Source organism: Rhodofomes roseus (genome assembly GCF_022264815.1).
Source record: "Rhodofomes roseus strain CIRM-BRFM 1785 chromosome Unknown C8Q71scaffold_8, whole genome shotgun sequence".
In the NCBI taxonomy this organism is placed as follows: Eukaryota; Fungi; Basidiomycota; class Agaricomycetes; order Polyporales; family Fomitopsidaceae; genus Rhodofomes; species Rhodofomes roseus.
This window is the reverse complement of record NW_025952964.1, coordinates 653,331-669,774: the sequence shown is the minus strand read 5'-3', so window position 1 is coordinate 669,774 and position 16,444 is coordinate 653,331. Positions and strand designations below refer to the sequence as shown.

At 59.4% G+C, this 16,444-nt stretch overlaps 6 protein-coding genes across 6 annotated transcripts; 3 read left to right on the top strand and 3 right to left on the bottom strand.

Annotated features, from left to right (window-relative positions):
* Positions 1-62: 62 nt before the first annotated feature.
* C8Q71DRAFT_833488 (SET domain-containing protein) lies at positions 63-1,764 on the top strand (the record flags this gene model as incomplete). Its single annotated transcript, XM_047926397.1, has 4 exons — positions 63-475; positions 538-924; positions 980-1,176; positions 1,239-1,764. 4 exons carry the CDS (start codon positions 63-65, stop codon positions 1,607-1,609), a joined length of 1,368 nt encoding a protein of 455 aa, XP_047779789.1. The 3' UTR covers positions 1,610-1,764.
* A 43-nt stretch (positions 1,765-1,807) lies between these two features.
* Positions 1,808-3,501, bottom strand: C8Q71DRAFT_754299 (uncharacterized protein). The gene is made up of 9 exons (XM_047923485.1): positions 3,403-3,501; positions 3,156-3,266; positions 3,042-3,088; positions 2,961-2,974; positions 2,844-2,907; positions 2,706-2,790; positions 2,634-2,657; positions 2,132-2,580; positions 1,808-2,047 (listed from the first exon to the last, which is right to left on the bottom strand). The coding sequence occupies exons 2-8, from the start codon at positions 3,252-3,254 to the stop codon at positions 2,152-2,154; spliced, it is 762 nt and encodes a 253-aa protein (XP_047779788.1). The 5' UTR covers positions 3,255-3,266; positions 3,403-3,501; the 3' UTR covers positions 1,808-2,047; positions 2,132-2,151.
* Positions 3,502-3,852: 351 nt separating this feature from the next.
* On the top strand, positions 3,853-4,765 carry C8Q71DRAFT_723047 (uncharacterized protein; the record flags this gene model as incomplete). The annotated part of the gene is made up of 3 exons (XM_047921564.1): positions 3,853-4,052; positions 4,112-4,280; positions 4,355-4,765. 3 exons carry the CDS (start codon positions 3,853-3,855, stop codon positions 4,763-4,765), a joined length of 780 nt encoding a protein of 259 aa, XP_047779787.1.
* Positions 4,766-10,761: 5,996 nt separating this feature from the next.
* On the bottom strand, positions 10,762-12,213 carry C8Q71DRAFT_559379 (uncharacterized protein). The gene has a single exon (XM_047919348.1). It carries the CDS (start codon positions 11,774-11,776, stop codon positions 10,931-10,933), a length of 846 nt encoding a protein of 281 aa, XP_047779786.1. The 5' UTR covers positions 11,777-12,213; the 3' UTR covers positions 10,762-10,930.
* Positions 12,214-12,221: 8 nt separating this feature from the next.
* C8Q71DRAFT_754278 (uncharacterized protein) lies at positions 12,222-13,366 on the bottom strand. Its single transcript, XM_047923484.1, has one exon. The coding sequence runs from the start codon at positions 13,168-13,170 to the stop codon at positions 12,361-12,363; it is 810 nt and encodes a 269-aa protein (XP_047779785.1). The 5' UTR covers positions 13,171-13,366; the 3' UTR covers positions 12,222-12,360.
* Positions 13,367-13,387: 21 nt separating this feature from the next.
* On the top strand, positions 13,388-14,314 carry C8Q71DRAFT_856935 (uncharacterized protein; the record flags this gene model as incomplete). Its single annotated transcript, XM_047927350.1, has 2 exons — positions 13,388-13,577; positions 13,623-14,314. The coding sequence occupies 2 exons, from the start codon at positions 13,388-13,390 to the stop codon at positions 14,312-14,314; spliced, it is 882 nt and encodes a 293-aa protein (XP_047779784.1).
* Between the last annotated feature and the right edge of the window lie 2,130 nt (positions 14,315-16,444).

The window sequence follows — 16,444 nt, the reverse complement described above, 5'->3', positions numbered from 1 at the left end:
CGTGCTTACGGCAACGATCGTGTGCGAAAATTCATCGTCACTTCTAGATCGCATCTCAAGCCATGTCCCAATCCTCGATCTCCCCGCCGGAGGACGACCTCAAGGCTGCTCTCCATGCTCTCCGCGCAGGACATCCCAGCCTCGGTGCCGCAAAATTACACGCGCAACTACTCACGCAGCACCCGTATTGGACTGTCAGCGAGAAACGCACGCGCAAAATCCTCCAGCAGGAGGGCCTCGTACTCTCGTCCGTGACCTCGCAGAACCAGGGACATGGGCAACCCGCGCTGAAAGGTGCGAGTGCCAACTTCCCGAGCTCTGGGTTGGTGGAAGGACTGGATGCGCGCAAGTGGACGTCAAAGGTGGAGGTGCAGCATTTCGGGAGGAAGAAGGGCAAGGGATTGGTGGCGACTGAAGACATCGCCGAGGGCGATGCCGTGTGGAAAGAAGAGCCGTTTGTGCTCGCACCAGAGTGGTATGTACGTTCTCACTTTGGGTTGCTACTCTAACTCGGCTCACTGAAATCGCTTCGCGTAGGGAAATCTATGACCTCCAGGTCGCAGGCCTCGCCTGTGGCTTCTGCAGCACACCCCTCAACCCGAGCTCTTCACTCGTCCTCCCCTGCTCCTCCACCTCTTCAGACTCCCTTTCCTCTCCATCTTGTCCAGCGCGCTTCTGCAACCGCCTCTGTCTCTCTCGATCCGCGCGCACCCACCCGCTGCTCTGCTCCGCGAATAATCCAGCGTCAGTCGGGCTGACCAAGTTTGCGCGGCAGAGCGAATGGATGGCATTGCATGCGCTTGCACAGTGCACGGCGCGCGTGTTGCTCGCGTATCAGCAGGACGAGGCCCAGGCGGAGGCTGACTGGCGCTTCGTGAAAGCAATGGCACAGCTGGGGATGGAACAGCGCGCGAAAGGCGGGTGGTAAGTCGCCTCAATACTAACAATACCCAGGGAAGGCTGACATATCCTCGCTCAGGCTGAACGGCGCCGAACCTGACCGAGCAACATGGAAGAAGGCGTTCGAACTGTACATGCAGGCGTTCCGCGAACCCGCGACGGAGCGCGAAAAGAAGCGGCTCGCGCGGATACTCAAGAAGCCCGTCAAACCTGAGATCGCCGACGCGCTCTTCACGTACGACGCCTTCCTACTTGGCCTCGGGCGCATGAGCCTCAGTCAGTCTTTACCCACCATAGTCCCGGATAGCCATCGCTGACCGCCCTTCACGCGCGATCAGACTTGGAGGCCCACGGCGGTCTCTACATCCTTCACTCGCACCTGAACCACTCCTGCGAGCCGAACCTCTCCGTGCGACACCTCGACCAACGCACCGCGCTCGCGCGCATCACCGTCCTCGCACGGCGCGCGATCCCCGCGGGCGAGGAGCTCACCATCACGTACGTCGATCCGAGCCTGCCAGTTGAGCAGCGTCGGCAGCGGCTGCTGGAGTGGGGCTTTGGGAAGTGCGAGTGCGCGCGGTGTGTCGGGGAGGCGAAGGCGCTCGAAGAGAGGAGGGCGGCGGGCGGTGCGGAAGAGGCGGGTAGCGAGGGAAATGGGGAGATGACGGATTTGGAGGCGGAGCTGAAGGCGGGCTTGGGTGTGGTGTAGCGATGGTAGGCTATGTGGTGTCAGAGGTGACAGACTGCTCAGAAGAATGAGAAGGTACATCGGATGTGTCGTTAGTGGGCTATCTTGCAAATGTAGCGATACCGTACTGTCGAATACGTGTACTGAATATACGTTTGGTCTGCTGTCAGCATGGTAGTTCTAGCATGTTTGTCGGCCACGGACAAACGTCCATTCTCCGGCATAAGTGCATCTGCCCAAATGACAGAGCTCGTGGACGATCGCCGTGAACTGTCTAGTAATTTTGATAATGTGAGGGACCCATCCACCTTCGTCGTTGACATTTCATAGTGTACCTAGTTACTTATGCGCCTGCTTCCTCACTGCGTGAAGTCAGAGCGGACCCAAGCTCTCAACGATCTCAACCTCAACTTCTAGCGGCCATGTTAGAGCGATGGGTGCGGCTCTCACATACCAGACCTACGACGACAGTAAGTTACATCGTCGCAGTCAAACAACAAACTTCCGCGTCGACAACGTGTCGCGCGCCGGCATGTAGCTTACATGAACACAAAGAGGAGCGTCTACCGTTTCAGGCCCGGCAGCCCAGTCGCGACGCGTGCGACGTCCCTGCACGTCAGGCTGTACCTCGCTCGGCGCTCGAGCGTTCCCCCGTTGGCCACGAGCTCCCGCGTGGGCGCGTCACCTAGCAATTCGACATTGGCGATGCGAGCGGAACTGCCCGAGGCTGTATCGCTAGGTGCAGGAAAGACGTCCGCGTGGACCCCGTCGATGCCGTGGAGGTGTGTTTGGTAGAGCGAGGCGCGGGTTATGACTAGACTCCGGGGCTCGAGGAAGACGGAGAAGACGGGATCGGGGTCGATCGCGCGCCCTTGGTTGCTGGCCGAGTCGGCGGTGGTGGACGGCTTGTAGCGGTAGTAGTGGAAGACTGCGTGGGAGCCGAGGGAGAGGGTCGCTACGACTGGGTGGTACGCGGGTCCATCTTCGTGCGGCTGGAGGGGAGTGAGCGTGCGTGGAGAAACATGTGAACGCGGGCACTGCTGACCATGATACCTTGGCCCGGAAGATACTGCGTTGTTCAGCACGGAGTCGTTAGAACGTCTTTGCGGGTGCTTACCTCGTTCATGATTATATGGTTCGGCGCGCCGTGAGGCGAAGACTGGAATGCGCCAGTGGCCTTGATGCGCGCGATGATGTCTGGACTGTTGAACAGTAGCGTCACAGCATTTTAGGAATCCCGACGGTGTGCACTGACTATTTGTTGATGAATGGAGGTACTTCTTCAGGTATGAGGACACCTTTCGCAGTCATGCTGCCCCCTGGCTAGGCGTGAATGTCCTGCAGCTGGACTGTGAGCGAGACCTGCCCTGACCCCATATTTGCAACCTATTTGCTCAGAGCCGTGCAGGACGCGTGAGTGAGCCGCTAATGGTTATGGAAACACACTACTTACCGTCGATTAGCCAAGTGTTTCCATTTGGGCAAAGGTGATTCATGGATCTACGAAGGCAAAATGCATGGCTCCGTGCAGCGATCTCCACGTAGCAATCATTGTGGACATATATACCTTCCGTATGATGAAGTCCTCTTCTTCTGCTGTGACAAAGTCCGGGATATAGAAGGCCTCGTCTGTTCCGGGTATCAGATATCGTGCCAAGTCTGTCATTTCAGTGAAAGTCTTTCATTGTATGATGAGAGCTTCAGTGACACGAATTTCCGTCAAAGGAGTGTCCGGCCATACCTACGCCAAGTGGTTTTGCCGGAATTCCGGATGTAACTCAACTTGAGGATCAAGTTGGGATCAAGGGGCGTACCCAAGGACACCGTGACCGTACGCCTTCCCAACCGTGGCCAGACCGTGGCACGCTAATAACTTAGTAAACGGTCCGTCTGAATTCTGGAAGGAGGTTAACAACAGCTGCTTGTTATATAGCATTAATAGAGCGCCCGTCGTCTAATGGTTATGATGTCAGATTCCTACGTTGCATAATGTGATCCGAGTCCCAGTGGGCGTATTTACCTTTTGTATACTTAGCCCTCAGAAGATTGACGCCGGAACGTTGCGTCAGGGCAACGCCGAGGCACGCCCGAGGTACTATACTTCCTTTCCGCCACCATCGCGTCCTACAGTACGCCTACGAGCCTTTCGATCACAACTTGCGCTTGTCAGTAACCCAACTCTCGACTTGCACTTCAGACTCTTGGGCACTCGTGGTGTGTTTTGCTGAACAACACGGACGACAGGGCATGCTACTAGGTCTACGATGTCGGGCAAATCGATTAGCACCAGCACGCTGGGCCTGCGGTTCATGCAGAACGCGCAGCGGGCGAAGTTACAGGCACAGGTAGAGGCTGAGCAAGCGAAGGTCAAGGATGACGCGGAGTGGTCGGTGTCGCAGGAGGTCCGCGACGCGTGGGGCATTGGTTCGAGTTCGAGTTCAACATCGGCTTGGAGCCAGACGAAGTGCGTCCACTCCTCTAAACGAGTACATTAACATCTCAGGGTGAAACCACACTTGTCAGGACTCAGAAGGTGACGTATGAAGCGTCATATGTACCGTTCGTATTTGGAGATGAGGATGAGGAGAGGGAGGATGGGGAAGACGAGGCGGACCCGTCGTTGGGACCATCGGGGATTGTGAGGGGACGAAGGACGTTCAATGAACGCGGTCAGGAGGTCATACGAAAGGAGGTCCGTATATTCACGTATTTTACTGAAGCTAACGGTGCTTCCGCCCCTTCTTTGACGCCTAACTACGTATGTAGGCCGAATCGAACCACGAGGCGGAGGAACCTGCGGAGGAGGTCACGGGCTGGTCAAATCCGCTCAAAGGCAAGGGCCGTCCTGCGTCGATATCGGGCTTCAGGGCACCTCTGCCTACGAAATCCAAAGACGGCAAGAAAGCGCGGACGAAGACCGCGCAGCAGCTCATTCGCGAGACAGCTGCAACAACACCCGTATCGCTCTCCTCTGCCCCACGCTCCGGAACTACGGACATGAAGAGAGAACCTTCGGGGTTCATGAAGCCCGCTGGTGTGGATGCACCGCCTCCAACTAGCTCCAAATCTGGCCAGAAGAAGAGACATCGCGACCGCGATGCACCCACCGAACCTGCGGAGAGCAAAGGGAAGAAGCGTAAAAAGAAGGCGGAGACGGAGCTTACTACGGTCGAGTGACACTTACTATTACTACAACCGCCTCGTTGACTCCGCGGGCCCATCTGCTCTGCGTGTTATCAAAGAATGCTTCAAGGCGATCGCTAGGCGAAGCTCGGACCAGCTGACGATACCGTTGGAGTATTGAGATAGTGGACGAAGTTTACGCACGTCATGCGCGTTCGTAGGTGGCACGCTTCACCGCGACTGAATACTGATCGATTATGGTTCAATTCCATGGCTTCCGGACTAGCGTCCCCATGATTGTAGCCAGTTCCTGATGGGATGTGCGGTCTGATCACAGCGCTTCAAGACTCATTATTCAATGACAACCCCAAACATCGCGTTATATCCATATCTTCTCGCGTTCATCGGCCCGGTCTGACGTCTATGGTCTTTACTGAGCTCCCTTGTTTTAGCTAGGCTTGTGAACTTCGTAGGTTCATTCCGGCCTTCGCCGCGATAGCAAGCACAGTAACAGAACCTCAAGAATCACATACAGTACGTCTTCTCGCGTTGCGCATGCATACAATCCGCCGGCTGTGCACAGGTCGACTAACGTCAGTGGCGCCTTCGTGACGGTCGTCAGCCGCATTTGGCAAAACACAACTGCTGGAGCGTAAGAACGTCCATCTGACATCTGCTCTCGGACATCATAGGACTTCTGTCAGCGCCGATGCTGTATTTGAATTCTGGTACCGTCCTTCCCATGACGCCCCTGAGTCAGTCGACCCTTGTCGATGCCTGCAGGACCATCGAGATCGAGGGCGCTTCGTCCACAGAAGGAGATGCTGCCAAAAGATGCTGTCTTCCGGTCAGTCGGGCTCCCTGCGCAATATACGGGTGGCTATAACTGACCATTCGGACTAGATACTCAGCGGTAGGAACAGCCCACTCAACCGGTGACCGGGTCGAAGATCACATCTGTAGCCAACATCTCCTCTGGGAGCGAAATACCACCGACAGAAAGACACTGGCTGCGGTAAAGATATCTGGCTTCACCCCGAGTTGATGTCAGGAACCACTATATCATTCTTCCACCAGCGACTGGAACTGTCAACGAAGCGCACGAAAACAGTCCGGCATGGTGTCAGGCGTCTCCCCTGCGCGGCCTCGCACTCTCGCACGTTAACGTTGTCCTGATGGCCCGTGCGTCTGGTCAAGATGGCCCCTCGCTGATGTCGATTTACTTGGACAGCGGGGGTGGGAAGCCGATGGCTTCTCGGGCGTGTCTCGGCGCGGCGTGCCTTCTGCGTGCAGTTGCCAGGGAGAAGCTGTCGTAAGGCGTTTGCGATGACGACGTGTAAGGTTTGGTGGCTTATTCATGGGGCGACGAAGATAGTACAGAACCCGCGCGCGGAGGTTGGGTGTCTGAGAAAAGACCCGGAGGGGGCAAGTCAGACGAGTCGAGGCGTCACTAGTCACCGGTGGTGAGAGCAGAATGAGCGTTGATTGGATGGACAGACATATCTCTAGCGAAGCTACGCCACAACACATGTACGGGAAAGCTACGGTGCACAATGGGCCGGGTGAGTCGCCGCTTGACATTGCTGCAATTCGGTGCACGGCGCTTATCATCGAACAGAATTCTGTGAACCATGTAGAATGGATGTAACGCCCTGCCTGAGATCGCGGCATTCATCGCTGAAGTAAATGCAGACGTCCACTCTCGACAGTCGAGAGCGAATGCTTCAGGCAATGCAGGCATCACCAGGGAAACGAGCGTACCATAACGTCAAAATCAATCACATTCCAGGCTGTCCAATGCGTCGACGTTTCTACACGCACGCATCCATCCAAGTCAAGTACTCAATACGGCGTCTCTGCACATGCTGATCTCGCGCATCTGCCAATACAGAGACAGTCGGGATCTGTCACCCTCCGCTTCCGAACTTCGACGCTTGACAGAACCTGACAGACCGTGGTCGGTCCAGCGTTGACGTCGACGCCACAATCAGCCGTCTTGCTTCTTCCTACAAGTTCGTGGCCTGCGTACTGGTGTGCTGCCGCCGTGTCTCCGATCGAAACCGGAACTGGTGGGTGTTCGCCGCGCGGCGAGCGAATGAGGATGGCGGTAAGTCTATCTGGTCCGAGTCGCCTCTGCTGCAAAGACAGGGCTCACGCACAACCATCCAGCCTACGCGTGACAGACGGCTTAGTGCTCTCCCGCTAGGGTTAACGTTCTGTCGTCCGGATATGTTTCTCGACACCTAGTATCCAGTGAAGAGCAGATGGTCACCCAATTGCACTCCTCCAGCGCGCTCCCGCAAAGACCTCGCTCAAAGCGCGCGCAGGTGGGTATGAATCACTCACGAAGCGGAGAACTCAATTCGACTCAATGATCGCGGCGCCCCATGAAGGACGGACGAGCGTAGTGGCGCCTCAGGACCGACTAGACGCTACCGGTAGGCGCTGCAACAATGTCCGTCGCTGGCGAGCGCCACAAATGCGTGGCGGACATGTATGGCATGGACTGGACGCGGCGCCCTCGAACGTAACGCGGTCTGCATTGGTAGCCGGCGGACGGTCGGAGCACGCGCGGCTGCTGCATATACGGTTACACTGGGCGAGGAGAGGCGATGTTGGCAGGTTACGTGTTGGCATATTCGGTTTGCTCTGACAGGGGTTGCCGCGATTTAATTGGACTGGGCGATCGACGGCTCGCTGTCTCGGAGGCCCTTGTTTTCTAGGGACACTCGCTGGCAGGAGGGCTGCAGAGGCACCGTGCCCAACCACCTACAGACGCAGCGGACTACTCTCGAGCCGCGCGCCAGCCACGAACCCGGGCCTTCCCCGCCACGCCAAATCGAACCATTCGAACCATCGAGCGGGACGGCCGGGGAATGGCGAATGGCGAACAACGGCGAATAACGCACGACGCTAGTGTCGAGGTGGCGCCGCTGCGGTAGTTAAACCTGACAGGGGCAGATGTCGAAGGGACCTGTGGCGTCAATGCGCGCGGGATCTTGGGGGACATATGATCCTCAACAAGACGGGGCATTGCCGGAGGAGAGCGCTCAACTGAGTTGAACGGGAGAGACAATACGGACGGGTACCGGAGGGGGTGGGCATGCATTCAACGCGGCGCTCGTGGACCGATAGTAGGTGCGGCCGGGAGAGCACTCGGGTCTGCCGTGTTGGGAAATTTGAACGATGATGGCAGCGGAATGGACTGTCGTGTATGCTGCGGTCGATTCATGTCCACTGACACCGTCTGTCATTCGCCAACCCGCCTCCAATGACTTGGTATGTCACACTGGGAATCATCACGTGCCAAGTATGACCATCGTATGTAACCGCTAGCGTTCGGTATAAAACTCAGACGAGGTTTTAAACGGTATGTAAGAAACTCGGGCCAGGGGGTCAGTTTTTAACCTAGTGTTTAAAACGTTTCAAACTCCAAATCACGTGACAATATACCGTCACGTGTTTGATTTTTCCGGGCCTGCGGCACCTGTGCCCTGTTGCTTAAATGCTGATTTTGCACTCGGCAAGCTTTCCTGCTAACCTCGACGATTCTGCTTAGTGTTGTATTTCTCAGCGACAGAATGGTGATGTCTTCATCAAGACGCCGACTCAGTGCTATCACGGGCGCTTATGACCAGCCACCCGGGAGTGAGAATCAAGATTGCAATGTCGCTCACCCGTCACGCTCGCTGACGGAAGCCAGCCGGTTGTGGTCATTTACATGAGTGGGATTGGCATGTTCCAAGTATGTTGTCAATCCGACCTCACTAAAAGATCGTAGATCGGGCAGCGTGAGGTGGCCGAGAAGGTAATGGTTCCATATATGGCAAGAAGAACCACGTATAGAAATCTCAACCGATTCCGCCGAGACAGCATGCGCTGCCTCGTGCCATACAAGTCAACCTATGTTAGAATGAAGATTGAAGGCCTTGACACCTAAAATTTGACTCACAACAAGCTGAGCACTGATGTGATCTCCCCGGCGCTTGCGGCGTGAGGAAGGGCTTCAGCGCTCATATTCTCTCGGACGTAAGTAAGTAGTCAGAGTTGGTGCTCGGGATTTGGCTGGAGTCAGTCATGTATCAAATTACAGCTGTTACCAAGTACTTCAGAGAGGTGCAAGAGGACTTGAACGTCCCGCGAGACGGTGCTCGAACATGCCCCGAGCACATCACGTGCCAGAGTTATTGACATTATATACATGTCTCTTTTGGGTCGATGTTTTATACACGTTTATAACATGTTTAAAACACGTCAAAAACTACCGTGTATAAAACATCAGGGTTTTACACGGAACGCTAGTAACCGCGCTACATGCATGCCATTTGAGGGCAGTGACAGCAGCAGCCAAGTACAGTATGTAAGTACCACCCTCGTTCGCCAACCACCCACCTGAACAGCCAATCGTTTAGTCACCCTGAACGACAAATACCACCTCCCCTAATCTCCCCATGCCCATGGAAGTGCGCTCCCGGCCGGTAGAGACGTTCCTGGCCAGTCGAACCTCCCAGCCAGAGAGCCCGCACCGCGCTAACGGCGTCGACACCTTGTGCTTGCCTTACTTATCGGCACACCCTACCACATCCCCGGCTCCGATCTCGATATCCATCCGTGCCCACAGAATCAGGCAACCAGCGGGAGCAAATTTGGCGCGCGAACGCGGAAGCAGAAAGTAACGAGATCGGAGAGCATACCAGACAGCCGGCGCCTAAACGCGGGGAAGAAGTCGAACAGGACGGATTGGGATCGCGAGCGCCGGATATAGTATGATTGATGCTAGGCTAAGGGAGCGATGGTAGGTCGGTGTGCGGATGTCGTCACTAGGCAACTTACTTATCGGTATCGTACGGACTGATCGGTGGGTGGGTCGGTGGGATGGTGCGTCGTGCCGGTGCCGGTGGGATCGATCTACTTATGTACAGTGCACGGGTTGCGTAGGAGCGTCACTGCAGTGTCCTGGTACGGGAGATCGCCAGGCGACGGCTGATGCGGCGATGCACGCAGATAATGCGAAGGCACGGAATACGACGGGCAGGTCAGGCTGGCATGGAAGGCTCAGATGCGTCGACATGTGGCTTGTGGGCTGTGGATTGTGATGCGTTGCGGGACCGGTGGTCCCCAGGCAGGGCTTCCACTTCATCCCCACTTCGATCCGCCGAAGAACATCGGAGAGCGGCTGCGCGCATTCCGGATCCAAGAGCAAGCAGACAGACTCGGATAGCACGCGCTCTCCCAGGACGACGGCGTACCGAGCGCGGCGCACTCTCGGTTGACGTCGACGCCTCAAAGGCGACGTGCACGCGCCAGGCACAGCACCGCGCGAGGCGAACAGACGTCCTCCAAGTTCCCGAGAAGCGAGTATTGAATATTGAGGGCAGAACCCGTCAGTGACATAATCTCAGAACCAGCGTCCCCGGGTGCAAACCCACACCGACGGTTCCCGAAGCACATCGTCCTGACACTGACAGGGCGAACCTCCATTTCATCTGTGACTCATCTTCAGGGGGTGAGCTGCAAACTTCAGGGGCAGCGCCAGGCAACGCTCGCGCAGAAGGTAATGAGCTCGACCACGAGGCGATGGGCCCGATGAAATCATCCATTCCGTATCCATGAGGCCCGCGAGTGCTGGTGAGGGAGCGGGAAAGCCTTAATACTCTGACAGTAGGCTTCTTTATTGCTTAATGCACTAGGCACCGCATCGTCTGCATTGGCAATTAGGAATGTACGCAGATGAGTATGTGAATAACAACCAGCTGTAAGTAGAACTTACCGGGAATCGGTACTGGGAGAGCCACGCAGACGCGGCCCGCATGACCGCAGAACGTTCGCGGTTCCGAGAGCAGTGAGCAGGTAAGTAGCCTGCGCACGAACCGCAATCGCATCGATATCAACGCCGCCGCGCCAGGCCCTCCTCACAGAAAAGGAGCACTCACCCAAGGCAAGACGCCCCGCGAAGTCGTCCCCGCAGATCAAACGCTCAAGCTAAGCTTCAGAGCTTGCCGCCCGGCAGGCTCGGACGGCAAGATGGCCAGCGCGATAGCGCTAAGCACTGAGCAACACAGCGGTCATGGGTGCGCAGTCCCGCGATGGCCACGACCCCCTGCGAGCTATCGCTGCTCGATGTCAGTTTTGGGCATGGCTGGGATGGGATGGGAGCGCCGGGGACTTATATGGCGGGTTTAGACACCGGCGGCCCGCACCCGCATGCGCTGTCAACGGCTATCTGGCGTGCACATGCGGCGGGTGTGTGCGTGGCCCCGCCTTTGCCTGCTGCGAGCTGGACTCTGGAGATACCGAGTCGAGGCGGCTCGGAGGAGGAGGCGCGCTCGGGACTGGTGTCGCTGTCAGGGAGGGGCTCGGAGGATGACGCCTGCCAGTGGTGGACGGGGCGCGCTGGCAGCAGAACTCGACGAGATCGCGGAGTCGCGAAGTGGGTTTGATATCCGGGGCGGGACTCGGAGCTCGGGCGACTGGGCGTGTCGTCGGGTCGACGCCACCGCACGACTGAATGGAGAACGCACGCGTAGCGTGAGCTGGAGTGTGTGGCAGCCCAGACGCACGCAAATTAGACCTCGGAATGCAGGAACGTGCTCCGTGGATCAGAAGCGGTCTCGCCCCGCTCGTACGCTGTCTCAGCCCACTCGAGGGTGCAGAGTACTTGATGTTGAGCCTAGAGTGCGGCGGTACCTGTAGACCAGGGAAGAGTGTGTGCGGCGCATGGGCCTGGGCGTGGGTCAATAGTCGCCGGAGGTACTTGCAGATGATCACTCGGCGTGCGGGCGACCGGGGAGTGGCTGGGGCAGTATGGAGAGGAGGGGACAATAGCTCCGTCGAGGACGCGACGGCCGTCGATGCTCCGTCGGAAACCGAGGAGGGCAATTGGGTATATGCGGTGAGTGTCAATGTGGCAGGCAATGAGTCGAGTGGATGGCAGGTTGCCTGTATGTAGAGGAATACGGTTACCTGTCGACTCGTACACAGCCCGGAGCGCGCGAAGCGAGCAGATACTGCGTGCACACGAGGCATGATTTGCAGCGGAGCAAGCGAGTGCGTATCCCCGCCCATTCAGCCCGGACGGCGCATCGTCACCCGCTCTCCGCGCCCGGGAGACTCTTTGACGTTGCACGAGGCGCGCCTTCCCTCGCCGGCACATGTGCGACCGGTGACCATGGCGCAAAAGCATCGAGCAAGCCAAGAGCCAAGCACGAAGCGCGGTTCCGCCGTGCAAAGCCCGCGCGATGTATGTAAATAAGTACCAAGTCGCTTGTCCGCCGCGTCGCCATATGGCGTCCGAGTGCGGTGGTGCCAGTGAGGGCACGAATGCGAAGGGCATTGACGTCGCAGGGCCTTCGCGAACGCGAAGCGCGCCGGGATTTGGAATTCGGATTCCGAGGACGGTTGATCTTCGCTGGCCGGCTTCCATTTCCATTCAGCGGGGTCGTCGTCGCGGTGGCCATGGCGGTGGGGTGACGGGGGTGGGCAGTTGCCGCTGGCGGCGTGGCGGTCGCGAGCTGACGGCACGTCGTGATCTGGGCTGCGCCGCGGCGGGCTCCCCGTGCGAAGGCGGCTGGAGGGCGGCGAGTGCCCGCTCGTGACGGGTGGCGAGGTTGGAGGACGGGTGTTCCGAGGCGCGCGGCCGCCGGATCCCATCAGTGGCCCAATGCGGCGAGGAGCAGAGATCGAAGGGCGTGCGGGCCGATCGCTGCAGCGCCCCGCAGACAGCCCATACTCGGATCCTGCGAAGAAGACGGGGCTGTCAAGAGACGAGACGACGTACGGCATGTCATGGGCGTGACACGTACAACTGCCCCCGCGACGCTCACGCTCTCCTGCAGGGTCGCCCCACCGCAACTGACAGGCCTCGGCGGTGGCCTGCATGACAGTTTCTGCCCAAACCGGAAGCCTGATGGCCGGCTGCAGCCACTGACATCTGCGAGCGCGCGAGTAGGATGGTGTCTCGCTGCAGTCCGCGCAGGTGCCAGGATTTGGCTGGTCGCGGAGACCCGCATCGCCCTGGGCAGCCCTGGGGTACGTACACAGAGTGCGTGCGGATGCGGCAAGGGGGGCCCCGGGGCGAGGGAGACGCGGCGTCGATGAGATGCATCCGGGCACACGCTCTGTAATCGGAGGCGTGATTGGCAGGCCGGAGGCAGATGGATGTGCCAGGCAACGCAGCGCGTCGCGAGATCACCGCTGGACGGCGATGCATGACAAAAGGACGTGCCATGCACGGGCGCAGAAGGCATAGCTGCTGCGTGGGCTGGCAGTGGGAAGGCGGCGAGTGGGAATGGAGCGGGCGGAGAAGAGCTCGTGGGCGGACTGCAGCTGCTTCGGAGCAGTCGCTGGCAACTCCCACTGGCGTAGGCGCGGTGGGAGGTGTCATGGCCGGTGTTCTGGAGACGATATGTATCTGGGATCGCGATCTGGGGAAGGCGGCGCGTGCAGTCGGAAGAGCCCATCAGGATCAGTTGCCCGCGCCTGTGCTCGCTCTGCCAGGCCCAAGCCAGGCCTCCTTTTCCTTTTCCTGTCCTGGCCGCACGCCAGATGCGGCGATGCGCGATCGCACACCAAGAACGACCGCCCCTCTCAGGGTCCCCAATCTGCGTCCGCCATCCGCCCCCGCGCTATATAAGGCCCCCGCCAGCCCTCCTCGGGCCCCTCTCCCCCACCCCCGCCATGGCCACCAAGTACCACCTCCGCCCCATCGCCCACGTCCACACCGGCGAGCCGCCCCTCTCGCCCTCCACCACCGCCTCGACTGGCAGCGACCGCAGCCCGACCTCTGGGCCCTCCAAACGCGCCTTCCTCCCCCCCGCGCCCCCAGGCCCGTCCCGCCAATACCGCCCCATCTCGCCCACCCTCCGAGGTACGTCTCCGTGCCACCCTACACGCCCGCGCTGACCCCTAGCAGAGCTGGAACTCTCCCCGGTCGACGCCGACGCCGCGCCCATGCCGCGCCGCGGCGGCTTCCCCGCGCCCCCGACGGGCCACGAGCTCATGGCGCTCTTCCCCCCGCCGCCGCCCAACGCCGTCATCGGCCCGACGTCCGGCTTCTTCTTCGAGCAGGAGCGCGCCTTCTTCGCGCGCAAGGGCAACGAGATCGTCACCGTGCAGATCGAGGTCGACATGCACGCCCACGCCCACCCCGCCCACGCGCACGTCCCCGTGAGCGTCGGCGAGCACCCGGCCCGCCACGCGTCGCGCTCCCCCCGCGGTCATGCGCTCGCCCCCCCGCCCCCAGGCCCGTCTCCGCCGATACAGGGGGGCCCCAGGGGCCCCCGCGGCGGCATCCCGATCATCCCTGTCCCCGCTCAGTCTGCGTCGGCCCCGTCGCCGTACCCGCCGCACGCGCACTCTGTGCCCCCGCCGCAGCCGCACCCACACGCGCGGACGACACCCCCGCAGGCCCCTATGGACGTCCAGATGCAGTACCCGATGCACCCGCCCGCGCCGCCTCCGCCCGCGGGCGAGCATGGAGGCAAGCAGCAGCAGCAGGGGGAGGGGTACCCGGTGGAGGACGACGAGGCGTGGAGGAGGCCGATGCCGCACAACGAACGGAGACGAGCGGGGAAGCATACGAAGCGGGTGATCGTCGTGAAGTGAGTGGTCGTCGTCGCTGGACTCGATTGCCGTCTGTCTGTTCGTTCTTGGGGTTGGTGGTTGCTCTCTGGCGGCTGGGTGTCGTGTCGTACGCTACGATTTACTATACTACGTCTCTTTCTGTTCTGACTGCTGCTCCTGCTGAATCGCGTTTGTTGCCCGTCACCATCATCATTGGCTAGTCATCGTACTATTATCGCATTGCAATCCAAGTGCTCTCGGCGCGATTGGCCTCTCGGTGTGTCTATCCTCGACTGCGCGCTATGACGTCGCGACATACGTCGCCTGAGTATCTGCCCAACTTAGCACGCCTCGAGGCTCTCCAGGTCCTTCCCGAACCCCTTTCATCTCACCGTGACATTCATTTCCTGTGCTCGCGAGACCCTGACCGCCCCGCCGGTTCAGGCTCAAACCTTCGCCACGCCATGAACCGGGCTCCGTGCTGCTAAGGCTAAGTGAGGCACGGAAGCCTCGCGCTACGCCACCCGACCCTGCACTTCGACGCAGCCGCCGGTCACGGTATCTGGCGCTCAGGCTCATGCTCAGGCTGAGCCTGCTTGGGCCCGAGGAGCTGTGACACATTGATCGCCGTTGATGCGTTCCATATACGTAGTACGTTTTTAATTGTGAGTGTATTGCCTGCTCCGATCGCGCGTCGTGTGCCATGATGCTCGCGGTTGGGCGAACCGAGGCCGTCTTGGGATGTTTGGGTCGGGTGCTGACCAGGACCCGTCGCTCAGGCTCGTTTAATGTACGGGTCGCTCGGAGATGCCCAGCGAGACTCGGATCATGATCGAGGAGTCGAGGGTCGGTCTTCCCAGTCGCTTGTGCCAGTGGTGGCGACCCGGGTCTCGAGGGCCGAGGCGGGATCATCGCCGTCGACCCGAGGCCTCGGGTTTAGAATAATTACGCTGTTAACGGTACAGGCTACAGTTGGCCGACTCGGACGCTAACTTGGAGAGTCGATGATCGCTGCGCATGCCAGCGGCGTCTTGTCCGAGTCTCAGTCTGCCCAGTGCCTCGAGCGAGCCTGAGGAGTACTTATGCCGCGCCACTATATACAGTGCGCACTCGTCGAGATACCGCCGCTTCGCCTCGCTGTCACCGCAGACGCTCCCCCTGACCCGGGCGGCCCACTCTACTCAAGTTGCTGCTTGGCGGAGGGCGGGTTCTCGGGGTGAGGGAAGCTGCGGATGGGTTACTAGGCTGAGCTGGGCGGTGGTAGGGCTCGTTATGAGCGCGAGGCTTCCGTCCGAGGGGAGTCGGAGGTGAGTAGGGTGGGCAGCTGAGGGTGGTGGGCAGGGTGTACTAAGCACTGCTTGCGAGGCTGCGAGCGTTGGTCTCGTGCGGAGTGTTGGGCTCTATGCGCGAGTCAATGATATTCGGACTGCAAATCGTTGCAGGCCGAGCACGCATCCGCGTCATGTCTGAGACCTCTGAATGAACTGCTTGCTGATGCATTGGCAACGACTCAGCATAGCCTTAGCAAGTGCTGTGTATACGCTACCAGAGCGGGTGGACGTGCGAGGTATTATGTCACCAAACCCATGCTAGTCTACTCAGTGTAGGCCCCGGAATCACGGTACAAAGAAGTAGGTAGTACGGCGACCACAGAACACCGAAGAACGACAGAGATGATCCTCCCGTAAGGCTGACCAACTGGGCGCGTGCAGCGCGAGACACGTCCACGCCCCACAGCACCTCCAGCACTAACATGGAGACTTCCCGAACGACGCGGAGGCCGGAGAGAGAGCCCGCGGGAAGCGGTGGGAGGAGAGCGGGCCCTGGAGAAGCCGACGAACGTCGAAGATACAGAATTCGAAGACGGGCGGAGAACGCGGGAGATGCGTCTCGGAAGCGTACGTACGTGCGTGCGTGCGTGCGTGGTTCGCGGGGAGGTGCCGAAGAAGTCTGAGAGGTAGGCATGTAGTGTGTGCGAGGTCGGAGGCCGAGTTTGGGAGGAGTACGCCCAGGGGCTCAGGTTTGTCAACACGGGCCCAGAGCTCCTGCCTAAAGCTTGCGGGAGTGTTGCAGCGCGTAGGATAAAGCTTCTAGACCCACGTGGATTCGCCCCGTAGGACTGGACGGTCGCACAAGGGGCGACACTGGCAGACGATCGCGGAGATGACGGTA